This window comes from Aquila chrysaetos, chromosome 6 (assembly GCF_900496995.4).
Source record: "Aquila chrysaetos chrysaetos chromosome 6, bAquChr1.4, whole genome shotgun sequence".
Taxonomy (NCBI): Eukaryota; Metazoa; Chordata; class Aves; order Accipitriformes; family Accipitridae; genus Aquila; species Aquila chrysaetos.
This window is the reverse complement of record NC_044009.1, coordinates 40,682,883-40,709,404: the sequence shown is the minus strand read 5'-3', so window position 1 is coordinate 40,709,404 and position 26,522 is coordinate 40,682,883. Positions and strand designations below refer to the sequence as shown.

General features: G+C 47.8%; 1 protein-coding gene across 5 annotated transcripts in view; it reads left to right on the top strand.

Annotated features, from left to right (window-relative positions):
* Window positions 1–26,522, top strand: part of LOC115342854 — a 47,913-nt gene that overhangs the window by 19,297 nt on the left and 2,094 nt on the right. For 3 of the 5 annotated variants that reach the window (XM_030018012.2, XM_041124209.1, XM_030018013.2), the window contains 6 exons: window positions 12,639–12,757; window positions 14,430–16,169; window positions 22,012–22,186; window positions 22,967–23,171; window positions 23,616–24,238; window positions 25,924–26,069. In XM_030018012.2, coding sequence (XP_029873872.1) covers window positions 14,599–16,169; window positions 22,012–22,186; window positions 22,967–23,171; window positions 23,616–24,238; window positions 25,924–26,069 — 2,720 coding nt within the window. In that variant the 5' untranslated portion in view covers window positions 12,639–12,757; window positions 14,430–14,598. The remainder of the gene's footprint in view (window positions 1–12,638; window positions 12,758–14,429; window positions 16,170–22,011; window positions 22,187–22,966; window positions 23,172–23,615; window positions 24,239–25,923; window positions 26,070–26,522) is intronic. The other 2 variants (XM_030018014.2, XM_030018015.2) reach the window with 2 other exon arrangements.

Sequence of the window (26,522 nt, the reverse complement as noted above, 5' to 3'; positions counted from 1 at the left end):
GAGCAGAGATAGAAATTTTTCATGAAACTGTAGATAGAGCATCCCCTTTGATGATAACACCATAATTTTATCTGCTCTGAGTAAAAGGTTAATTAGATTTAGAGCATTTATACACAAAGGGAACATGACAGCATCCTGACATTTTTATAACTTGCTCAGGGTTTGGCTTACAGCAAATCCACTGTGGTCACTACGTTCCCCACTTCTGTCACAGCCTGATGCCTCTTGTTTACAGCCTCGCCTGCAACATTAAATAGCAGCCATAAAGCATTTTACCACTGGTCCTGCCGGCTGATGAGTCCATTTTAAAGCCTGCTCATTGCATTGCATGCATTTCTCTTTGCATAGGGAAGTAGTTAGTTTTTAATGTCACCCAGACCTACAGAGGCAAGTGGGAAGATGGATTATGCTGGCAGTGATCCATCCATCTGTTCATCTGCCAACACTAATGTTTAGCTTTTCAGGCTCCCAGTTGTCTTAAATAATGCTGACCTACAGGATCTGGGGTGGGAAAGGTCACGTAGCTCATTTTGTCTTCCATTTCTTAAGTGGTGATTAAACTTTCTGAGGTGTTATAGCTACATGCAGGAATTGTTGATGGGCAGTATTTATGAAGTTGAGGTTAAATCCTTTTCTGAGATGCTGTGTTGCATGAGACTCTTACCATCACGTTGGCTGCAGCATCCCCACCATTATCTTCTCGGAGTACTCCTTAAAAAAGGTGTTTACGGAGGATTCATATCTGTTTCCCATGAGTGACTGTGTGTCTGCATAGACAATATTTCCTCTCTTTTGATTGATATTACCAGGTTGTATCTATAGAGTGGTTTTGTCTCTCCTTGCTGTAGAGTGTTCAGCTTTGGGTATGTGTGGGTACTTTGAGACACCCACAAAGGCTGCCAACTTTCAGTGCTGTGCGGAAGCCATGTTATTAGAAGAAAGCTGGTTGTTTGCCTGCAGCTCAGCTGGGATGCTCTTAGTTCAGCTCTTAGCACTGCCTTGGTAATATAAATGTGCATGCAAGGCCTCTCATCAGCTACTATGATCTGTGTCTTATTTTTTCTCAATGACAAAAAAAATAAAGGTTAACAAGAATGTAGCAACCTCCATGAGGCACTTGGAATGTTTTGCAAAATGGCATGAACATAAAGATACCTGAGTCTGATTGAGAGGGAAATACAGAGCCCAGAGCTGGTTGGGAGCAGCCAGCTTCAGACCCTGCAGCAAGTTAGTGGCATAGGAAGGGGCATGGGGTATCTTGTGACTCTGGATCCAGGGCGGGTCTTCTTCACACTTAATGTCATGGGGACTATGTGATGTAGCTAATACCTGAGATCACAGCACAGAGAGAAGGGATCTGGTTTACTGTCCTTCTCCCTCACTCGTTTAGAAAGAGCTGCAGAAGTGCTGCATTTATTCTTACTTTTCTTCCCAATCTTACATGTGCAATGGCTAACCTGCACTGCAAAGAGATGCAGCTTACTTGCACAAAGTATCCAGTGCATTTGAGCAAACAAAACCATTTTCTCACAGCTTGCTCTAAACAAAGGGGCATATCCTGCCTCCTCCACCTTTCACTATAGAGTAGGAACTGGTGGAGCACCAAGAGTCCCTTGGCAATATTGGTAAGTTATATAGATGTGGTTAGGAGCATCCCAAGAGCATATGCGCTGGTATTAATCAGTCTTAGAATTTGTTTCTTAGTGGCAACTTTAAAAACTCTGCCAGTAAACCATGCATGACATGATGCGTGTGGGGGCAGGTGAAGCCACGTTTGTGCATGGTGAGAAATCCCATGGATGTGTATTGCCTCCAGTTTGATCTCTCCAAATCCCATTCCTGTCAGGTCACCTGGGAGTTAATGCCCAGCTGAGGTCAAAGACAGCCCAGAGAGATGCTCCTATCTTGAATGCATCTGGTATCATTCTAAGTTAAATATCTTGATATAAGGGATCTATTCTGAGAAACCTTTGGTGACCAGCTGTTTAGGGCAGCCCACACTTGGAAAGCTGTCCTCTGAAATATGTGCTCTTCCCAGTGTGCTGGGATTTGTGCCTAAAGGCATTTACCCTGGTGCAAGTGGAGGAACCCAAGAGCTCTAGCCCAGTCCAAACTGGCCACTTCTGCTCAGCCCTGAGGCTGCTCTGGGCAGTTCACCACCTGCCATATCTCTGCAGTCACAGAGTCGTCAGCAGAAAAATAATAGCTGCATACGCTGTAGAACAACAGTTCCCCACAGGCAGAGATCCAATTTCAAGAAGCTATTATGTCCTATAGCCTTCTCTGTCTCTCAGTGCAATAAACCAGCTCCTGCCCCTGTCTGGCCCCACCTGCTTGTGGTGATACCTCCTTTCTTCCACCCACAGCACTCACAGCCCCCACATCCCCTCGCTCCTAGCTGGGGGAAAGGCAGGACACTGCAGCTGGTTGTGTGCTCTCCACCCTGGCCAGCAGCAGGTCAAGCAGAGCAATTAGGCATACTAATTGCAAGCCACAACATTTCCTACAGGGAAGATGCCAACTGGAGTCTTCTCCAGCCATTGGTGTTCCTAAAGCTTCTAATACAGACAGGCACGCAAAAGGAGCTAGGGAAAAAAACAAACAAACAAATCATTTCCATAGCTAATTGAAATGGAGGGGAAGGGAGGAGGTGCAAATCCAACTTGAAAGAGCAGCCTTTGCCTCTGATAGTCAACTGGGAAAAATAACTTACTGGAGCATTGAAGAATATGAAACACAAGCAAATAAATGATGCTGACAGTCTGATCAAAGGGTTGCTATATAAGAGAGAGCCTCTGTCAGTGCTGGTCCAGCCTCCATGTTCTTAGGAACCTTGCCCAATAAATTTGACGAACAGCTACATGTAATGTACGAGAAACTAACTGAATTTTGCTCTTGGGATCTGTTCCTGATGTAAAGTGCTTTCAGACTCCATAGTCCATTAAAACTACGTTTATCAAAAGATGCAAAAGAGAGGGGCAGGGTAATTTTGTCTCCAGTTCCTGAGTTCACATGGAGGCAAAGGATCTGGACACACAGGTAGATGGAAAAGCTGGCATATCAATTGGATCTGATCTACACCAGGGCATTTACTAGCAAAACTGTCTGTGTAATGATAGTGCTATAGATACTGCTCCCCTGTGGATATACTTCTTCTGTAATAACAGATCCAAACCAGTAACAACTTTCTGGAGTAAGAGTGCCCATCAGGTGATGGAGCAGTACATGCCTGGAGTGGTACCACTGTTTGGAGTAAAAAGTTCTCTAGTAAGTTTGTGTGTGTGTAGGGTAACTCCTAGACATAAAACACAGCAGGAAAGATGAGTCTTTGCTAGGACAAAAAGTATACTCTGAAATTTACTGATCATACTAAAATCCCCCCTAAAACAAGGCATCTTGCAGTTTGTACACCCCTTGGTGGGCTTTAGATAAACAGCATGTGCAGAGGAAGAGGGAGTTCCACTGGGACTTTATCTCTTCTTCATTAATATGTCACCAACCTGAATTAGGAATGTTTTTCCCAGAGAAAGCAAGGCCAAAGAGAGAAATGGTATTTTAGGAAGGTGGTTCCTTCATTCCCAAATCCCTAGAACACTTGTGAAAGGTGAGAGGGCCCAACTGTGACTGGAGCACAGCCTGTCCTTGCCAGCGGTCATTACTCGGCTAGAATGAAAGGTAAAAGATTACTCTAAACTGCATATTGCAGAGTAGGAAGCTGTGAGAGACCCCACACCACCACCTTGGGAGAGTGCACAGTGCTGAGCCTCAGGAAAATAGAGCAAAAAACTCTGCAACAGCAGCTTTTCCATGCTTGAAACAGCTCTGGAGAGGCAGGGGGTTTCCAGTGGCTATCGTGGCAGTTGAATGAAATTGTCACTTGTGATAAGGCATCCTGAGAGCTGGGGAAAATCCTGGCTCTGTGCCCACTGGCACAGGTCCAAGTGATTTCACTGGAGCCAAGATTTTTATTCTGTATGTGAAATGAATTGCCAGGGTGAAGCTGCAAAAATAACGTCTGGTAATGAAATCCACTTGCAGCAGTGCGCCTATGCGCCAGAGCCCTGCTGCGAGCAGGAGTGTTTGCACTGGCTCTGAAGAACACCCTGTCGTTCTTGTAAGAGGGAGGATGAGTCAGGAAGTGTGAAGTGCCACTGAATTCGTCTAGGATGTCACACAACTGCCCATTTGTAGGCAAACTCACATTTTCCTGGGGGATTTTTTTGACCCGCTTTTTTTTTTTTTTTTTTGCTAGCTTTCTGTGAATTCCCACCAACCCCAGGGACTATCTATCAATATCACCATAGCAACAAGAAGTCATTAATGGTATCCTGCCTATTGACAGTCAGAGTCTACACAGCGCTGAGCTGGGTGATGAGCCATCGCCATCAGCTTCAAGGAGAAAGGCGAGAGCTCAGGGTCTCTCCGGGATCAGTCCTCTTGTTCTCCCTCCCCTACGTCTCCCCGGAGAGGTCCTGCATTGTGTAGTGGCAATAAGGGACATATATCTTCCCTTAGCAAGTCATGTGCAGTGTGTGTTGTAGGGAACTGCTGCCAGGAAAAGATAGGGCTGGATTTGCTGCACAAGTAAGGATAAATGTGCCTCTCTTCTGTTTGTTTGCACGGGGCTGTGGCACTGAGAGACACTTTACATTGCAAATAAGCAACTTATCCTGCAAACCTACAGGGAGTTCAGAGCAAAGCAGGAGGCTTGGGGGCCAGGAAAGGGGAACGGCAGGCTAAACTGCGAGGAGAGATAAAAGACATGTCATATAATTCTGCTAAATGGTGAAGGAAGGGAAATTCTCAGTGGGTGTAAATTAGCATTGACAAGGTATACTGATTTACACCCAGCTCATGGTCTGGCCCACAGTCTAATCAGCTGAAAAGCATCAGCATCTGAAAGGGAGGGGGTTGTTTAGAGAGGCCCGTGGGAGGAGTTGCGGATTGAGGAGTTCTCCTAGGTAGGTAGGGAAAAGCTTGTGATGTTCCCTGGGGCTGATGCAGAGGCTGAGCCTGGCCAGCTGCACCAGTTGCCTGTCCAGACTCTCACTGCCTGGTAGAAGGCAACATGTGGCTCTGGACCTTCTGAGGACAAATCCCTCAACTGAGCCAGCTGACGGGTACAGTCCTCCCAGGTTTTCTGTAGAAGCATTGCTAAGTACCTCCACACTCAGAGGAACGGGAAGTGTGACTGCTCGTGGTTATCCACACCCCAGCCAGGGCTGCTGACGCTACTGCCATCCACGTTTCCTCACGCCAAACCTGCCTCCACCAGCAATATGCCAAAGTGCCTGACAGCTTTGGGATGTGACCAAACAAGGTGTAGGATGAGATCATCCATCTCCCTCACCCTCCTGAACACCTCCTTCCTCCCCCAGGCCTCTCTCTGAGCTCACCGATGAGGTGTGCGTTGCCGGCTTGGAAGGACTCTGCTCATCCACCTTCCATTGGCTTTGGGGGTGCTGGACTAGGTTCCAGTGCAAAGTTAATGAACTGAGGTGAACAGAGTTAGGTTGGGGGATTTTTTTCTCCACTAGTGAGATGAGAGTCAGGGTTCATGCTGCCTTTTTGGGAAGACCAATGCAGCAAGCCACTAGTGCACTCAAAGTTTGAGGTTTATGGCTGTGCTGCAAAATACCTCTTCCTGGTGCAAGGAAGGGAGCACAGACTTTTGATGTACAGTTTATTCTTAGAATTAATGTATGATTTCTTTCTTCTGCCCTATGCATTTGAAGGATTGGGTTGAGACTTTTGGGGCAATCTTAGAACAAGGAATTAGGAATCCCTTCAGCAACCCTGATGGATCCAACTGTATAGGACTGGTTTTCTGTTGCCTTCCCGGGACCAGTGGAGTCAATGTAACAGGGCATGGGAAAAGCTGTGTTTCTGTGTTCCCTGTTGGTCATGTATTGCTAGTCCAGCCAGCAGTATTTCCACCTTGAAAAAATCCAGCATCATGACTCAGGCCCTGCAAATCATGAGATTAAATAATGGGTTAAATGATGGTGTTAAAAAAAAAGACTGTGGTTTGTTTTTTCCCATTTAGTGTGACTTGGTTTTTACCTCTTTCTTGCCAGAGAGTGAGTGAAAATTGTGGTTGAAAAGCCGGTCTTCAGTGCACAGAAGAAGAAAATGTTCAGCTGAGTGCTTAGGTGAAGGCTCTGTTGATACTCACCACATGCTGCAAGCGGAAGGGAGTGGCCACCTCTTTCCTGCTACTGGCTTGATTTACTTCTCTCTCTTAATTCTCATGTTCACCTAACCCAACATCCCCCTTGCATTTTTTGCACTGTCCCCTCTGCCTTCATAAAATACATTCAGGGGATCAAGAAGGTTTTAGATGATCTGAGATGTAGTTCTCCACCTCATCAGCTACCTACTGCAGACGTGCTCTGTGTCTGCTCTTTCCAAAATTATCTGCCACTGATCACTGCTGGAGACAGGCCTCTAGGCTGGGAGTACTGGGCTGACTCACAAAGGCATGTCTAGCAATGGACTGAGCGTTGGCGGTATTGTGCTGGAAGCCAGAGGAGAACCATCTAGAGCTGGCACTGGGAATTTATGATTGATGTTGGACCCTTTGCTGGAGCTGAGCTTCAAGTCACAGCCTTGACCTTTTCTGCCCCCTCACCCCCTGAGTAAAAATAAATTCACTTGTAGCCATATTGCAACCATTTTCTGCAGTCAGGGCTGATGTTATATCTCTGCAAAGTAGGAATTTGAAGGAGGAGTGGAGGTGCCAGGCTGTAAAGTGGGCTCACATATGGCTTTATACTTCCCAGATCTCACAGGGGGCTGGATAGGTTTTCCTGGCTCAGGTTTGCCTCCGAGAACTGCATGTGTCTGAGCCAGGGAACTTGGAGCCAGGTATGGAGCAGGGTTGGAGACTGTGCTCAGCTCACGTCTCTTCCTCGTGAGGCTAATAGTGCTTGCTGTGTGTGTATGCCAAGACCAAGGTGGCTGGTGGGCAAGATCTGCTCTGCATGACCCAAAGGCATGGGAATGCTTGGTTCATGGTGTGTACACAGGACAGGGGAAACCACCTGGGTCCTAAACATCAGCTAACTCAAGCCTAAGCATTGGCTCTGCTTGGTTATAACCCCCATGGGCTCTTTCTCCAGCTATAAGAGGGGAGCAGAGTGGCTCATGGTGTTACAGACAAGTGCAGAATCTATCGATCAAGAGGCACCCTGCAGGTTCATAGGTGCTGTGGGTGATCTGTCCCAGGAGAGGACTTTATTGCAAATAGGACTTTCTTCCTCCTGAGAAGGAGTCATCCAAAAGAGCTTTGTGGCCAACCAGGGTGTTGACTCACTGAAAGTTTGGCCATCTCCTGGGGCGCTTCACAGCCAATGCTGCCAAGCAGCTCTAGTTAGGACACACGATGGGGGTGTCCTGTTGGTGTATCCAGGAGTATTTATTACAATAACCAACATACTCAGCCTTCCATTGCTGCAAGGTGAATGCTAATTCTCTCAAGCTCCATTCCCTCTGCTGCATTGTCAGCAGGCTTGTTGGAGTGGTATTGTCCAAGAGGTTGAATGGTGCATTGGTGAAACAGAAGAGGGTACCCTTTCCCAAAGCAAGGAATCAAGAGGGAATGCAGGTCACCTTGAAAGTATGCTGCCTGAAATCAGTGCACTGGAATGCCTGCCCTTAGAGGTAAGCTGGAAGTATTATGTCATCACAGCCTTTCTGAAGGAGGAACACAAGGAGAAAACCATGCTGTGACACAAGAAGGAGAAGCTGCTCAGACTTAGAGAGCAGCCAGAGAAATTCATCAAAGGCACTGCTGCCAAGTGCACAGATGTGTGGAGCAGTAGGGCTTCTCAGGTGAAACCTCTCATGTCAATAAAGCAAAGTTCCCAAACAGCTTAAAAATCCCACAGAAAGGGAGCCAAGAATGCTTAAGACCTTACACGATTCCATAAAATTTTGAGATTAGCTTTTCCACTGCCTTGAGACTACATAGGAGCCAATCTGACCAAAATAGAAATTCACATGAAATTATGGTGATTCCTATACTCTCCCTCTTGGAACTATGTGTACCGTAGCAGGATGTTCCCATGATGATCAACAGATAATGTGGACATATTCTTCTCTGGCACATCTGGTTGGCAGGTGTATGCCTTTGGGCTGCTCTGGCCAGCCAGTCCTGACCATGGCCAAGACCAGTTCTTTTTCTGGAGGCAATGGTAATGGTGGTGGTGCTTCCAAAGTGGAACCTGTTAAGCAGCAGCAACAGATGGACTGTGTAAACTTGTGTTGAATGCACTGTGATGGAGGAAGAGTGGGGGAAGCAGGAAAAAAAAACCTGAAAGAATGAGGAGAAGAGATGTGAAAGGAGGAAAATGGTTGGACAATATCATGTGATGGGACAAGCAGCTCATTGCACAGCAGAAATTTAATGCTATTGCCTGTGCCCTCAGCAACCCCCTAGACCCTGGGCTGCACTGGATCTTCAGAGGTTCAAGAGAGACTTTGTTCCCCGTGCCAAGCTGTGTCTGAGATGACATGGTCCATGCTTATGATTAAGCTGAGAACACAAGGACTATAAATACGGTGAGCTGACTATAGAGGTTATAGTTTTCTCTATATTACCTAGTTTTGAAACCAAGATGGCAGTTGTTCCTCTTGTTAGCAATCCTGATTTGTGCCATAGAGCAGACAATAAAAGCAGTGATAATACTGTAAACTCAAGGAAAGTTATGCTCAGCTGTTTACCCTAGGAAGGAAAAGAAACCCAGGAAATGGCACTGGTTTAGATAACTACTGTGGCTGTACCTCTCCTGCTGCAATTAACAGACACTATATAAGCCCTGTTCCTGTTTCAGCTGCTAGAACAGACTAAAAAACCCAAGAAATGCACCTAATCATCCTACTGCATCAACTAGTTCCTGCAGCACAGCTCTGGTTAAGTGAACAGCTAAGAAAGCAAATACAGCCAAGGCTCCTTTATTTTTCTTGTTAACCTTTAACTTGAAAAAATAGATGTATCTGGCGTTCTTTCCCTTGAGATTGCTGGTGTTCTGCTAAGCAGCTGAAGTGATGTGCATGACATGGCAGTAGACAGATCATGCTGTGTCCATGAGGTTTGCTGTATCAGATAGCAGAAAACTCACAGCAGTATCATAGCTTGCTAAAATCCTTTGTACAGCTCTTTGAAATGTGCCTTTCACATCCCTCTAGCTGGTTAGATCTCTGAAATAAAAGGGAGACTGTACTCCAGAATAAACCAACCTCTGTTCCGTGGTGCAATTTGCAAAACCCAATGCAGAGAAATTAGAATAAGACCTGAAGGTTAGTTTGATCTCTTATTTCAAGATGGAGTAAAGTGACTCCGGTTACTTCCCTCCCCTGGAAACGAGTTTGGTGCAACAGCATGACTCAGAAGTTAATTTGCTTGTGACTGAGATGTTGTAAATGTGGAAAGTGAAAAATGTACAAGACTCACTTGATCTCTCTGATCAAGGCAGGAGAGGCCAGACAATAGCAAGCTGCTCTCCACCATCGCATGGAACAAGCTTCCCTGTTTGACAAGTCTATCAAGCAAATCTTGCTGCAGTGAGCTCTGTGGAGCAGCATTGGCAAACCTACTCAGCCCTGCCAGATTTGGTGGCCTCTTTTCCTGAGGCCTTGTGAGGCTCTGTGGTCCCCTGTCCTGATGTCCCTGGAGTCCTTGGACATGACTGGTCCTCTCCACAGTGCTTTTCACCAGCACTTAACAACTTCTCTTGTGCTTGCCTGCTTCATCTTCCCGACGCTTTGTCTGGTGCTTTGCTGGGAAGGTCAGCCAGGCAGAATGGTTCTTATGTGTACGGGAAGAAATAATTTATCCTTCAAGCTTTAATCCTTGAGAAATAAGTTCTTTCGGGGGATTTTGCAGGAAAATGAAGGTTAGTGGCAAGTCTCCAAGCAGGCACTTACTTATCAGAGTAGTGGAGAAGTTGATTAAACAGAATCACATGGTAGAAAATAAGCTGAGCACACGATGCCTTTAGTCTTATGCTTATTTAAGGCATGAGGCTCATAACCACCAGGAGCTTTTCAGTCCCTGAGCCAGGGAACAGGCAAATGTTGCACAGACAACGTGATCAAAGAGCGATGATGTGCCATTCCCACAGCGGCAGCCAACACTAAGCTCCTTTTTGTTATTTGGCCTGGAATAAATCAGCATTGGCCTGGAGGACTGCTGAACTAGAATAAAGCCCTAGCTTTGGGGAAGTATGGACAGGACTACCTGGAAGTACCCAGGTGGGTAAACGGCATGCAGCGTCAACCCACAGTGCTCACATACACCAGGAAGCAACAAAGAACTGGCAAGTCACTGCTTGGTTTAACTGGAAGAGACAGGGTGCATTAGGACTGCTGTGTACCTTTAGGAGAGGGTGAATTAGGACCCAGAGTTGGGTCACATGTGAGAGATCATCATTTACTTCTCTCCATTGCCTCACACTTCTGTGATATTTGGTAGTTTCCATACCTGGGATCACCTGCTGTAGCTATAGACCGTAGTTATAGCTCTGAGGTGGTGGGAGGGCAAACTCTTTCATGTTGCTGTAGGTCCCAGTGTTTCTTTGATGGTGACTGTGTAAGACTGCAGCTAAATATTCTGTATGTACAGTAAGCCTGCAAAGATGTGCTGAAAGATCATCTTTAGCATATCAACCATAAGCATATTAACTCAGATGGTTTTCTTCTGTCTCCATCTCGTGCTCTCCTCCAGCAGAGTGCCTAGAACATGCTTGTGGTCATGTTACTTTAGAGCTGAGTGTGTAGACACATGCTTTATATTATAGCAGTGTCACTGACCTGAAAAATGCAGGCATCTGAGCTGAAACTGTGATGCTGTTGCTGTGTGCCACGAGGAATGGAGCACAAGAACAGCAGAAGGATGGAGAAGGGCTCAGTGTTTCCTGTTACAGGCCAGGTCAGAATTGTCTGGTGTTGTAAAGAGACCTCTGCTTTCTTCCTACTCCAAACATCCCTGGGCAGCGGGGGAAGCAGGCTGTGCCTGAGCACAGCTGGTCCCCCTTCACAGGTCATGACTCGGGCAGCAGTTGGCCTGGGTGCTCAGCGAAATTAAACTTAGCTATCTGACATGCTGTGCACAGCCCTCAGGGTAGTGACATGGGGGGAATGGGCAAGATTAGAAGAGTTCAGTAGGAAAGAGATGGTCCTTTCAAGTATGGAGTGACAGGGAAGAAAGGTGCTCCTGTCTGAGCTGGCTGTTACAAGATCTCCACAGCTGCCTTGCAGGCGTGAGGCGAAACAGAGCTCACTAATTTCTGAGGCTCCCTCTCACTCCAGCCAGGGCACCAAACCCCCTTGCACACCTATCTGTGAGCTCCATCCATGTGCTCAGACCTTTGCTCTGAGCTCTCCTGAAAGTACCAAAGGGAATTCCCATGTCTGAAGTGTTTTCTTACAGCAAAAATTCACTTTTTAGAGAAAGAAAACTAAGCTCTGATGGGTGACAAAGATTAAAATAAATTATTTGGAAAGAAAATTCCCCTTTTCCTTCACTTAATCCAGTAATTTTTAGTGCCTGCCTACGTGTCAGCAAACTGCACAGCCTCCTCCGGAAAGTCTCTGTCTCCTGCCGTCTCTCACAGCCGGCTCTGGCCGTTCTCTGTCTTCTCTGGGTCCTCCACTCTGCAAACCTGCCTCTGGCTCCCTGTCTCTGTCCCTCACTCTCTGCCTGCCTCACTCTGCCCACAGGAGGTTTCTCCCAGCTGCTCCTTCCCTGAGAGCAACTTCTGCTGCCCCACGCACATCTTGTGGAAAATCCTGCCCTGGCAGAGCAGCAGCAAGTCCCTGCTGCCTGGCAGTGCTCATCAGCACTGGCACCTTCCACACCCGCTGAGGACATGGGCCTCTGCTCTCCTGCGGGGCAAAGCGGTACCCTCTCCTGCTGGAGGGTTTGAGGCATTCCGCCATGTAACGGAGGGATGCAAACCCCCCCTGCGTGGTCTGCGCCACGCACCTGAGCAGGCAGGGGCAGAGTGGCCCGTGGCCACCCATGCCTGGTGTCACTGCAGCTGTCCTGCAGCCCAAAGAGGGGTCAACGCTGCGGGCCCCAGCAGTGACCTTCCACGTGAAGAGAGACCGTGAGGACACAAGTCAATTGTATTTTCAGTGCTTCCCCGTCTATTGGTGAAGGGAGCAGCCACAGACAGATCCCACCCCGCTGTTTCTGTGCCTCTGCTTCCTTGCTCTTCTCGTGACTGCTTCTCCCCCTGCCTGTGCGCTTTCTTCTCCGGCTCCCTTCCTCTCACATGCATACACGCAGAGCTTGCCGAGCAAGCGTGTAGCCCAAGAACCTGCCTCACAGGGGCCTTGGTTTCTCTTCAGGCCTTACTGTATGCAGCTCCCTGCCTTGGGCAAGGACAGCTTTACTCTCAGCTCTCACTGCAGCAAGGGTTGTTTTCTCTTTCTACTTGGTCTGAAAGCAGAGTGCAGAAAATACACGGTGGCTTTTAGTCCCGTGGCTGTGACCTGATCACAGAACAACCTGACAGGCCATGGCATCTCTCATTAACAGCACTTTCTCACAGGAGCCCTTCAGCACTACCAGGAGCCCTGTTCCCTACTCAGTGACTGGCTCTCACATCGTCTCATTCTCTCTTTCTTGACAGATCATGTTATAACCTATGATCACAGAAAGTCCTGATCCTCACGTTTCTCTGCTGTCACCTGTGGGCTCCTCCAGAGCCGCGAAGAAGGGGGAACTCCAGCCCCACCATGAGAAGACTGGGTGAGAAGTGCCTGTGACATCTTGGGGAACAGCCACACTTTGAGAGCTAGTTTTAATTTTTATTTTTAGCAATTATGAAGGACAGAAATAATGTTCTCCGTTCAGCAGTGATCCACAGGAGCAGCTCTGCCTTCCCGCTCTGGGATTAGATTAGAGAGAGTTTCATTAATGCAGGGAAAGTATTCTGATTTGAACCACTCTAAGCAAGGGGTGAATCAAGCTACCAGCGAGTTACCAAGATTGGCTTCCAGGCAATACACTGCCTCAGACTTCTCCTCAGGTGGAAGATGTCTGTTGGTGCCTCACATGGTTAGGTACCTGAGGTGTCTTAACCTTCAGGGAGTAACAAGCGTCTTCATTCCCCTCCTGGTCAAGGTGGCTGTGCTGCCTGAATGGTTGGCAGTGTGTGGAGAACCCAGCTGCACTACAAAGCAAACAGTCTGGTCTGTAACTTACATGGTCCTGTCTTGCTTTACCAAGACCTCTTCCTGGGTGTTCAACCTGGTTGGTTCTTGCCTGGCTTATTATTAGAGACTGATGTCCCACCATCCCAGCTCTACATTTCCCTTACAAATCTCAGGCTAACCCCATATCCCCTGCCCAGTCTTAGTCTCCTTTACCTATGGCACTCACTCGTTCCCTTTGCTCTGGTTGCCAAGGGAGGGAGTGGACAGGGCTGTAGCAGACACTGATGTCTTATGTGACTGTGGGCAAGTCCCTGAGGCCTAAATCCTTAAGAGAAATTTGGAGTCTCTCCATTCAATGTAAGGAGGCTCCTTCCACTTCCAAGGATGACTTAGACACTTAGCCTTCATCCTGCTGGCCCAAACTGAAGTTTTGGTATTGTATTCTCTGCATTGCTCTGAACATGTGATTTAGTCACTTAGACTCACTGGGCTTTACAATGCTGAACACAGATCATAGAAACAGCTTTGGAAACCACACCTTCTCTTTCTGCGCCTCTGCTGAACTGTCACGGGGGGGTGATCATTTGGGCCTATTGCTAAGGGGTCACAGTGGCACATTTGTGAAAGTCTGTGAGATACCTTTGTCTCTGCACGGGAAAGGCCGTGGAAATGCTTGGCTACCAGTCACTAAACCATATGCATCTTCCCTGTGAAGGGTAAATCAGACCGTTAAAGGCCTGCAGTGTGACTCTCAGGGACAAAACCAGCACCAGTCAGGCTTCTTCTTCCTGCTTGCTATTTGAGCCTTCCAGGACACCACACTGTCATGTCATCCTTTCCCACCCCCAGCCTCCTCCTTAACCCACACACTGTTGTCTGCACCCCATTTAAGGGAAAGAACCTCACTATCTCTTGTAAACCTCCCATCTCCTTAGCACTGCTGTGTGAGTAAGCTGAGCCTGCAGCAAGCACTTCTGAGCATTCGTCACTACAGTTGAGCGGTGTTATTGTGAGGGAATTGCTGAGGGTAGATAGGATAAACTTCTCCAAATTCAGATGGGCAGCGTAAGGCCACTCTTGGCTTGACTAGAGATGGAAAAGATTCAGTGCCCCAAGCCCCACAGCTCATCTCCTACATATACTGCTCTGTTTCTACTCAAGCTGTTGGTGTTTGGCTTCTGCATTCCCTGGAAGCAGACCTGCTGTTGCATCCTGCAAGTCATCACCAGGCTGCTTCAGTAACTCATCTTTCCTTCCATTCACAGGTCTTCTACGCATGGCGACTCAACCCATGTGAGAGCTCTCTTATGTGAGTACCCAGCAGCACACTTTGCTGTCTGTGGTCTGTGGACATTGACTGGCATCTAAGCGACACCCCAGCTCCCTCCTCTCCCCCTAGACGCCACTGTCTTAGAGCCTCCATGTGCATTTGCTATGACATACATCAGTGTTGATGAGAGACAGGAACACTGCCGGGTGATCTTGAGCTGCCAAAATAATCAGCTCTATGCACAACATGGCTTAAAGGATTTTTCAGTTAGCAGCATGCATCCACTAAAGAACCTAGACACTCATATTTTTTCTGGGGACTTCCACACTCTAGACTACTGCCACACAGGCAAGGCACCTTTGGCCAGTCCTGTGGAAAACCGGATGTATCGGAGCGTGGAGAACCTTCACTGGGCAACAGTTGCTGACTCTGGGCTGTATTCTCACTGCCGGAGCCTGGATAACGAGATCATCTTTCGCTATAGAGGCACCAGTCAGTGGACAGAAGGCTCTGTGGATGTGGCCCCAGTACAGAGCACATCAGACTCTCTGAGAAACCCTTCTCTCCATGCTAAACAGACATCTCGATCGGCACAGAATGTGCTCCTCCCTCCCTTTGCCAAAGTGCCTCAGTGGCTCTTCCCTTCTGCAGAGGAAAGAGCCCTACATGGAGATGCCAAAAAAGAGCTGAAGGAGAAGCTGAGACTGCAGAGCAGTAAGGTGGCAGAGCCCTGTAAGCCAGTGCGTCCACAGGTGGCCCTGCCTGACCTGATGGCCCAGGAGTTTTTTGAATGCCAGATGTGCCGGCAGTACAAGAACGGTTGTGCTGTCAACTGCTGCACGGTTTTGGTGGAACACACTGCTTTCAGGCACAGCCTCACAGGGAGGCAGAGACTGTGTTTTGCACACAGGATCATCAGTCCAGAAGACATCAAGCAGGAGGCTCAGAGGAGGCTTCAGCTCCGAAGGCAGAATAGCTCCCCCAATTTGCCCCTTCAGCATGCCGGGGAAAGCCATGAGATGGCCAAATCCAGAACAGCAGAAACCCTGGAACAATATAGTGGGGAAACAGATGTCAAAGCCACACTGGGACAGAGCAAGAAAGGCCGCTGCAAAGGGAGGCTCTACATACCCACCTTTGAGGAATTCAAGCAAATGAGAAGTAAGGAGGCAAATTCATCTGCCAGCAGCAGTGGGCCAACAGATTGCTTGAATAAGGGTCTGCCTGCAAACCAGACCCTGGAGGAGGAGAGCAATAAGAATATCTGTCCAGAAGCTCAGGAGACCAAAGCTGTGAATGAAGCTGCTGCCACAGCAGAGGATGACGATGATGTGTTCCATGAAAACCACACCTCTGCTGGCTTTTCCCAGTATCCAGCCACATGGGATGGTTTCAGAATGAGCAGCCCTGAGGTGAAGGACAGAACTTTCCAGATCTCCAGCCTGGATAGATCGCCAGTCCCCATTTGCTCTAGCCCTATTCCACGATCACCTTTACAGGCAGTAGCAATACACAGAGCTGGGCAGGAGATCTTCAGTGATGAGCAGCAGAAAGGAGAGACAAGACAATTAAATGATGTTCTCCACCTTGCAGGGCAGTCGCTGGCTTCTGAAGCCCAGTCCTCTTGCTGTTCATCGCTGCTGTTAGAAGCCACAGACTTATCCAGCTATGGAGCTAAGCTACAAAAAATGAAGGATGAATTCATAGGCTCAGCCCTGGAACTTATTAAGAAAAGGTAACATGCTCTGTGGGGTCACCTGAAAGCAGTTCCCTTGTTAACAATCTGGTGTCTCTCCTGATATGTACATTTAACTCCTGTATAAATACATTGTTGGCAGAGCCTTTCATCTTGGGGTCTCTGATAGCCACATGGACGTGTCTTTAAGCTGTTGAGCTTAAACTCCATCTTTGTGTGGGATTAAACATCAAAAAGCATTTTCATCTAGACTTTGCCTTTTTGTACACCTAAATCCTGTCAAGACAGCAGCCATTAGTAGTCCTGACAGCCAATTTCCCACCCATTTTATTTCTGTAATAAATTGTTGAAATGTCTTTTTTCTTTTTTTAACACCTGTTAAAAGTAGAGGACAGCCGAGAGATGCAAAGTACTAATAAGATTCCTTTGAAAAAAGATGTAGAGTCTGTCCCACCACTGCAGGACATGAATTTAGGTAGCATGACATGCAGCAACAAGTGCTTTCACTTGCTGCCTGTATGTGGTGAACTAGCAAATAAGAGCAAGATGGCTGCTACAAGTCTTTAACCATCCTCTGGAGACCAGCACAGGCAGCAAGTGAAAGTACTTGCAAATACTGTCCTTCTGCCAACTCAGACAGTGTAAGCCGTGAGAGAAAATACTTGCGTAAAGCCTTCCTCCCTCTTCTCCTACCAGTGTTTTCCCCTTCTCTGGGTAAGATGTTCACAAGGACTGCTTTCTCTATCCTGGTTTTGGTCACTGCAGTCCTTGTTACCTCCCTCCTGCCAAAGAAATGGGGATCCCTTTCTATGCAGGCAGATGGCTCAACAGGAATCAGCAAAGTTCTGGAAGCTAGGAATTTGGGGCTGTTATCACTGTCTTATCACTAGATAAGGCTGATGGGAAAAGGAGGAGTAAGTGTTGGTGGAGTGGTTTGTTTCCATATGCTTGGCTTTCAGAACTGGCTTTGCAAAGAATTACATTTGACTTGGTTCCTGGCTGCTTCCGACATCCACAGATGTGGTGTGTGAAATGCCAGGGCATCAACCTTGTACACTGGTTTGGTATTTCTGGAATGCTAGAGCTCTGAGACTGGACTCAGGTTTTAGAGGAGATGATAGTGACTTCTGCACAGGAATGAGAGTCATCTGAGAGAACTTCTGTGGAGCTGAAGCTCCCCGTGTAGACAGAGCCAGAGAGATAAGCAGAAGTACTTCTGCAACTTTACAATCCAAAGGGAAGTAGGTGGTGTCAGAGCCCTAAATGCTTCCTTCAGCTGTCCAGCCCAGCATTTGTGCTTTTGTTCTAGAGTATGAAAACCCAAAGAAGAAACAGATGAGAAAGTTACAGTATACAACCATTTTCATTGAGTAGGCTATTTTTATCACTGATGTGAAATGAAGTACACAGAATGGCACAAGCCATGAGTAAGAGCATAAGAACAGCTGTCTCCGGGCAGGTGAAAGGTTTGACTAGTATCTGGAGCCCAAGGTGCATGCATAGCAAAGTATACAGGAAATGGGTGGTGCATATGATCTTTCTTCCCACTACTTTCCAAGCCTCCAAACACTTTCTGCCCAGGGCCTTTATGGTTTCAGTGTGGTTTCTGTGCTTTTAATATCCATGGTGGTTTTTGTTTCTGTGAATGTGTTCAGTCTCCCTAGTTGGATTTGTTAAAATATATGAGGTGATTTTATTAACACCAAAATGGTAATTGATCTAGAAATGAGAATGACAGTGGTTTCAGTATTAGAGAAGTTGTTTCATGTGAAGGAACCACCCTGGCCTGTATATTTTCCATAGTAATAACAATTAATGATAAAGATTGTCATTTCTTCAGGACAGCAGGAGGAAAACAAATCTGTTGGCAGTGCCAGAGTACTGTTTAGTGGGAAACTCCAGTTTCCTTTGTCTGGAAATGTCTCAATTATTTTCCATGGTTTTCACCTGAGACTGTAATGTGCCTGAATATTATTTATAACTCAAGCTGGTTCTCACTGCAGAGGTGGGAGACTTTTTGTCTGGATGTTTTGGGGTCCTAAATTATGATCACTGACATCCAGGCCATGTTTTTTCTCCAAGTCTCCAATGAAATGAGCTGAAAGCTGGGGATTTGGTCCCATTTCCAGATACTGAGCTCAGCAAGCCTTTGATAGAGATGTTGTGATGGAGCATCACAGAATAAGATAGCTGAAATTGTCTTCTCTTTCTAGTGGTTCTGTGTAAGCATTACAGTTTTACAAAATAGTTTTGTCTGATAAGTTAATTGCCTCCCTAGCGATTCATAGTTAATTACTTAAGACTCATTCAAATGGCTTAATATTTCATCAGTGAAGATTCGATTTTCAGCTTCATAATTATGGTGGCTTTAGCCCCCTCATAGGTCACTGGATACCTTTAACTTAGGTTGTAGTCCTGGGTGGGAAGGGGTGTTGAGATCTAGGTGGAAATCCTGTAGGCATTTCAATAGTCCAATTTCTGAAATTGTTTAAGCAGCTAATTGCTCAGGATAAGGACGTGCAAGGACCTGGGGTTCCTGTCTATGAAATGGGGGACAAGGTGACAATAAAAACCTGCACAAAGAAGCCAAGGACATGACTAAGAAAGAAGGCTTCCTGAAAAGAGTGATGGGGTGTATTTGGGATGACACCAGGATGGTGGGTACAATAACAGCTTCTCATAGCAGAGGACTCCAAGTCTTGAAGGCAGGTGCCAGCAATGGTCAACAATGTTTCCATTGGTCAGAAAGAGCCAGGAACATGTGGACAGGGCTGAGAACTGCTGGCATGGACAATGAAACAACCATGAACAGGCCCATAGAGACCATGAAGCAAAGCAGGTGCATTTCCAGTTGTACACCACACACCCACTGCCTTTGCTTCCATGAGATTCAGAGATGATGGCCCAGAGATTTAAAAGGACATTCGGAAAGAACCTGTTGTCCCTGTGCTGGCCCAAGCGTACCGTCCATCTTGGAGAGAACAGGGAAAACAGGCAGAAAAATCATATCCCAATAAGTGATTTGATTCCACAGAAGGAAACATGCCAGAGTGCCCCCTTCTGCAGTTCTGTGTGAGAGCAGAGGGGATGGCTTGAGCAGGTGTTGGGGTGGACATGCTGGCAGCCCAGATCTCTGGCAGGGGGAGAGGATCTGGAGGAAGGGACAATATCCTGTTTTCTTGGCAATGTCTCCTCTTCCTCCTAACCCAGGGGCAAAGGTTAAAGGAGCAGCCCTAAGTTTTGGTTCTACAAAACTGCTTGTATCCTCCCTGTTTTGTCAACATCCCTCTGATCACCCCAATGGTACGGTGCACAGCGACTGCTCTGTGGCGCAGCACTTACCGCAACATGGCATGGCCAGTACATCATGCAGGAGGGATCTAATCACAACTAGAAGTAGAGCAGTCAAACCAGGGATGAGGAAATCTCCTTTCACATGATGTGGGCTCTGCATCATTGCCTTTCTTACCTCTAGCTGACCAACCATGGGGTGGGTTGAATTTCTCAGTCTCCAGTCACACTTCCTTAGCTCAGCTCTCTGGGTAGTATTGGCTCTTATTCCCACTGCAGGTCATGTCTGGAGATTTTTAAAAAATATCCCTATTGGGTTATGGAAACCACAATAAGCAATGGCATCTGGTCCACAGAACTTATCAGCAGAGAGCTGCTGTCAGCTTCACTTAGAGGAGCAGTAATATACTCTGGAGTACTTTCCATGTTTAAGTGGATGATCTTGAAGCACTGTAAAAATGAGAAATGAAAGCTCAGCTTCCCTCTGAGACTATGGTCTGTATGGTGGTGATCAAGAGGAGAAGATAATATTCCAGTTCTGAGCTCTGCTACTGACCTTGGACACATCCTGTTGCCTCTCTGTGCCTCAGCATGGTCCCTTCTTTCTGCACGTTTCAACCAGAAACTGTTTGAGTAGGAGCAGCTTTTGGAAATGGTGGTTTTCTGGCAATGGCAGATCCTCCTCAAGAGCTTTCTTGCTCCCTAACCTCTGCTGTCCCTCCCACAGGTGTGCCCAGCTGAACTGTTCATACTTGACCCAACTCAATGAAACATCAATGAAATTATCTGGCTGGGAGTACATGAGGGAGGGTGTTTTTTTTAAACCCAGATGATTTCAAGACTGATTTTAGATCATGGCCGCACAGACAGTTACACTGGACTGGCTGAAGGTGTGGTACTCCAAATGTAGCTGGGGACGGAAGGGAGGAAGGAGACAGGAACCTCTTAAGCCAGACCAGGCCAGGACAGTACCATGGTGGGACCACAGCCTTGCTGTGTGCCTGCGCTGCTCTTACTGCAAGCCTGTAAGGGGGCTAATGCAGTCTGTACTGCAGACTGCTCCATGACAGTACTGATGTTGGTATCCCCTTTGTACAGGCTGGGGAGCAGAGCCCTGAGGGGATGAAGCGATGCTTCCAAATCCACGTGGCAGGGAGTTAGCACAGCAAAAAGTAAAAGCCAGGAGCCTGCTGTTAGCACTGTGTCATTGCTGCACAGCCATGGCTACACTCTTTTAAAGTTAGTAAATTCTCTGGTAGTGTCAGCTGGGACCTGGAAGCATAAATGAAGATGAAAAAGCATCAGCTGGAAAGTTGAAACCAACTTTTCTGGCTTGACAACAGAGCCAGTTTGTGTTCCGGGAGATTTGTTCCCTCTTCAGCGATTTCACTATTGGCTGATGGTTTGTTATCGGAGCCAGCTGTCATTCATTGTAAGGAAAATGCCCATCTGTCTCATGTGTTTGCTTGTAGCTGACAGTGTTAGAATTGCACATTAGCAGTATGACATACCAGCATAAGTTCACAAATGAAGCCTTTAAGAAGAAGCAGACTTTCGTCATAGGAGACTTTTGTTAAGCATAAAATACATGCATAACCTGAAATATGTTCCAGACACTGGCTTCCTGTATGTACAAGCATCCATATCCAGTCCTCACAACCTTTCTTTTTAAAGGAATCCAAGCCCATAAAAATTAAGTAAACCTAAAATGAAAAAATTAATATTCTTCCAAGGAGGCTTCATTATGCATGGAAATAAGGTGTCTTAGAAAGTCTGTTAAAAAAAAATGTATCACAAGTAATATCACAAACTACAGCCTGCCAACTACTCTGTCAAGTCAGCGGTTTTGTACCAGACTGCGTCTGTCTGGAGAGGTGGTGTTGTCTACAGAGAGGGGAACATGGGGTTGGAACAGGCTGCCTGTATCAGCTAGGCCAGGCCCTTGTTAGCACCAGACAGCCGTGAATAAGAGCATCCCAGAATTGCCAAGTGAGAACAACAGACTCTGCCAATCTTTTTGGGACTCTTAAGTGCACCAAAAGGGCTGATCCTGAGTTCACTGAAAGCAGAGGGAATCTTTCCAGTGGTTTCAGCGGGCTTGGGATCATATGAGATGAAGAACAGAGGGAAAGCTCCTTTAATCTTCTAATCTCTTCAGAGTATTACGGTTTTTAGCAGGTGATTTTCTTCCAGATGAGCAATATGGTTTCTGTGTTGACAACATCTCTTTAAATAGCAGCAAATATGGATATGGCCTACTTCGAAAGGTTTTTCTGGTCCCTATGGCAGAAAACTCATGTTTTATGGACACAAAAATGCCCTTTGAACACCTGAGTTTTGATATCCCAGACTGATACTGCCATGAGTGCAATTACCCAATTTGCACTGCTGTAATTGAGCTATGTTTAGAGCCCCTGAAACACACGTACAGCCATCCATGCTGACCAGTCTAGATTCCTGCCTGCACTTTTCCCGAACTGGTGCAGCTGGTTCTTTGAACCTGGGCTTTGCTGCTCAGTCTCATATGTGTCAGGAACAGCAGGTGAACTGCATGCATGACGTTCATCAGAGTCTGCTTCTTCCCCTGCAGCTGCAATGCTGAGACTGCTGCCAAATCCCCCTCCAAGGGACAGTGTGATCTGAGGGAAGCTGATCTCCCACCTCCGGAGGACAGCCAGCAGCCCACAGCGATGTCCATGGCAACAGAGACCTGGGAGGACAAGCCAAGCAATGAGACATCCAGCGACACTCCACCTGCAGGGAATGTAAGGGAGAGGAATTCCCCTCTCATCTTGAGCATGTGTTTAGGATTTTTTTCTTCTCAGAAGCTCTAAAGGATCCCTTCATTGTAGGAACTGGGCAGACTGGGAGCCTGGGATCTGAAATCACACCAACTCCCATGAGTGATTAAACTCTGTTAGAAGCATTTCTAGTGCCTTTTTTATTACAGTTAATGAAACAGGAGTCAGTTTTGTGCCCCTACCTATCTGCCGCTGCATCTCTTGCAGGGAGTTCAGCAGTAACTCCTTTACGGCTTATGGCTTTCACTGTGCCACCAGCCCCTCATTGCTGGACTGCCCAGGAGATCACAGACTCCCTCCTAGATCCCACTTGGTCAAACCGCTAGTGTAGGTAAGGCATAGAGGCTGGAGTTCCTGACCCTGCAGCACTGAAATGTTCACAGAACAGAGGCAAGCTAGCTCAGATCCTTGGAGGACAGGCTTAGGCACCCCTTTAGGCCTTTAGCCAGGACTATGCTGTTGACTAATTCATGATTGTTTGACAGCTGTGATCCAGCCACCACGAAGCCACGGTACTCGGAGCTACACAACAGCAGAGGGAGAGGGGTCCTTGCTGTTAGGACTAAGCAAGACAGAGGGACCTGGGGTGACAGATTTCCTAATGCTTATGTAGCAGAGCTGTATTTACAATTCCACAGCTGATGAGTTGCCTTTTCACTCCTTTGGCAACCGAAGTCCAGTGGCTGCAAACCAGGCGCTGCTTTGAGCACCTCCTTGCTCCAAACCCACTTGCTTTTCTTGCAGACCCCCAGTCCTGGCTGCCGTCGATCCAGCTCTAACATCGTTCATGAGAGCACGGATGGTGCCAAGGCTCAGCGGGAGTGCCGGCTGCGGCCACACTTCAGTGACCCTATGCCGACAGACTCGGTGAAGAGGAAGCAGCTGGAGCTGAAGATTGCAGCGGCAGCACGGCAGCACGCACAGAAGCGCCGGCAGGAGCGAGACTACGGTATCCACATTTCTGCACACTCAGAGGGGGTTGATGGGCCAGATGCTGAGCCCTGCTATGCTGGTGTAAATATGGAGTAGCTCTACTGACCTGGGGGAGGGAAGCATTCTGGGTTTAACCCAGGCATGCAAGAAATCCGGATCTACTCTGCTGTGTCTGTCCCTGACTCGCAGACGGCAGGGGAAGAGAGAGCCCAAATGAGTTCACAGGTATGGGCAGTGCAGGGATGACAGGCCCCAGGCTTTACCTGGGAGCCATTTACTTCTGACCCCTGCCCTTCCCAGCAGCAAAACAGGTGGGGAGGAAGGGCTAACAAACAGCCCTGCTTTCACCAGATCTCCCCCTCCTACAGAGTTCCTACCACTCATGGCTGTGCCAGCTTGAGTTCCCCGGGTAAGCTCTGTACAGCCGGCAATGCCTGTAATGATTTGTATCTGTTCTCAGGTCCAGTGGTAGCAAAAGCCAACCTTGGCCATGGTGGCAGCTTCGATGAGACCCACCGTGCCCCACGTGGCTCCCTCCGCTCCAGACATCATTGGAGCAATGTCAGCAGCCTGAGCACGGACAGTGGGATTGTTGGTGTGAACGATGTCCGGGATGACCTGGATCCCAGCGAGGCCACACGGACCAACTCAACGGATGTGGGGAGGGCAGATAGTGGCATTGGCCAGATGCCAGCCAGAAAGTGGAGGAACAGGGCATCCGAAACGCTGAGCTCACTGCAGGCCTGGGAAGCCCACCGTCCCTGCACTGACTGTGGAGAAAGGGACCTCCCGGTGGAGACGGATGTGCAGAACTGCAATCAGAGGCGGGCTGACCTCTGTGAGAAGTGCCGCAAGCGCAGGACAGAGCGCAAGGAGTCTGTGCTGGAGTTTGTCAACACAGAGGCCAGCTATGGAGAGGACCTGCGCATCATCAAAGAGGAGTTCTACCTCCCCATGCAGGCGGCTGGGCTGCTGAGCCAGGAGCAGCTCCTGGGCATCTTTAGCAACATCCAGGAGCTCATTGATCTCAACGAGAACTTCCTGGAGATACTCCAGGAAGAGATTGATCAGGCCTTTGACCAGGTATGACACTGTGTGCTCTAAAGGGGCCAGACTGGGCAGACAGGAATAGGTTTTGTATTAGTGAGGCAACGTAGGTGGAGCAGAGGATCAGGGGGTAGGACTCCTGGGTTCTGGTCATCTACCTAGTCCCTTGCTTCCTCAGCTATTGTAAACCAATGATCTCAGTAGGCCTGTGCCAGGTCACAGCTGCTGGCCTCACTCTCTGCTGTGGTAATGCCACTGACATTAGCAGGCCATCAGCAGTCTAGTTCATTTATCCCATTAACAGGACCTAGCTGTCCCATTACCAAAGTTAGCTTTAAGCCAGTTAGCTTGGACGCTGATAAGAGTGTGACCATGGGGACACAGAGCTCAGCTTGATCTGGCTCACAGGCCACGCTCTGGCAACCCTGAGCTGGCTTGCTTCAGGCTGGCTTGGGTGTATTTGCCTTGGGTTGCAGTTTATCGCAGCTTGCCCCTAGGCGGGCTGCGGTGCCAGGCAGCACATGCTGCCCCCTGCCCTGGTGACAATTGGCCCTTACAGCTCTGTGTACCAGTTGTTTCTACTGATGCACCCTGCCTTGCACAAGGAACTTCCCTGCCCCACCAGCATGCCCAGTCAGAGGGCAGAGACATGGAAATAAGACTCTAGAGCAGCAGATAATCACTCCAAAGGACATATAAACAGCTCCACAGCCTCCTTTTTTCAAGAAACCTAAAACCCACTTGTCGCTTTATCAGTTTCACCAGGATGTTTGCTCTCTAGGAAACACATCCCTCATTTCCCTCTCTGAAACCCTGCATGTCAGACTGAGCGACACGTCTCAAAACCTGACAACTTTGACAACCACTCTCATGCACCTGACACGGTGAAGACAGATGTGCACTGTGGGTGTGACGTCCCCTGTGCTTAATTTATTGAGAAAATGTCTTCTACAAACAACCATGGGTTTCTGTATATCCTCCTCCATGTTGCCCTTTGCAGTCAGAGCTCAGTACTGCACCAAAAAGCTGCAGCAGCTAGAGAACTGCTCCTTCTCTCACTGCTCAAATGAGTAGGGATTGCAAGGCATGTCAGCATACACCCAGACAAAGCTAAGAGCATCATGTGGCACCAGATTCTTACTTTGCCCATATTTTATTACACACCCAGAAATCAGAGAACAATTTACCATGAAATTTATTTTTCATTTAGGCATCAAAGTAGCCAGTAAGAGCATAACTGAAGGAGACTGTTTCCTGGCCAGGCCAGTTGCTGGGATCAGCTGCATAAGTTGTTACGTGCTATGTCTGTTACTTGAGTTACATGCCTCTTCTGCCCATTTGCTGTTAAACACTCGCTGTTAATTTATACGGCAGACCTGCCGGCAAGAAGGGCCCCAGTACACCCTCCTGACTAGCAGGCTCACTCTGGCTTCTGGCTTTTGAGACCCTGCTCAGGTGAGCTGGCTGAGCCCACAGAAGCAGAGAAGACATCTCTGTATGTGTAGCTGCAGTTAGACCAGCTTTCCTTCCCCTCCCCATGCACTGCTTCCCTCCAGACCTGCAGGGACTGCCTTTCCACCAGGAGGGGTGAGCCCAGTTCCACCCTTGGTCTGGTGTTCACCAGATCGTGCAGTAGGTGCATGTTGATAGGACTGAATGCAGGCTCTGTGTTTGTGCCTCTCCTGAACTAACCCAGCAGGGGCTGTATTGCATGCTTGTAGGGTGATGACGACCTGATGACCGTGTGCATTGGCGAAGTGTTTCTAGAGTTCGTCAACATGTTGCCAGCCTTTCAGACCTACTGTCTTCAGCAGTCCTCCTCCGTGAATATGCTCAACGCACTGGAGAAGGAGAAAGAGTTGCTCAGGTGAGAAAAGGGCTGAGCGTATTCTTCCAGGTTTTGGGGACAGGAAGGCACCAGGCTAAGGCTGAAGCCTTTGTCAGCAAAACTAGATCAAAGTTTTGATGCTAATGTTCTTCAGTGATGAGCTGCTCTCTCCTGGAGTGAGGAGAGTAATTTATTCTCCAAAAGATATTCAATCCTTGTTATCTCCACTGAGGCAGCCAGTTGGTCCCCAGTGGTGTACTGCATTTTGTGATAGCAGTGTTTGCCCGCTGACCACTGCGCTGAACTATCACCAAGTAACACCCAGCTGAGAACAGCTCTCAGTCGCTGCACCAGAGCATGATTTGGATTTCCACTGGGGAAAGCCACTGTGTGAAGCATGCATGATTTGAATTTATTTCCCATTTGTAGCCCTATTGGGCATCAGGCGAGTCACTTCTCTTTCCACTGCAACAGCTTAAAATGATGGCAGTA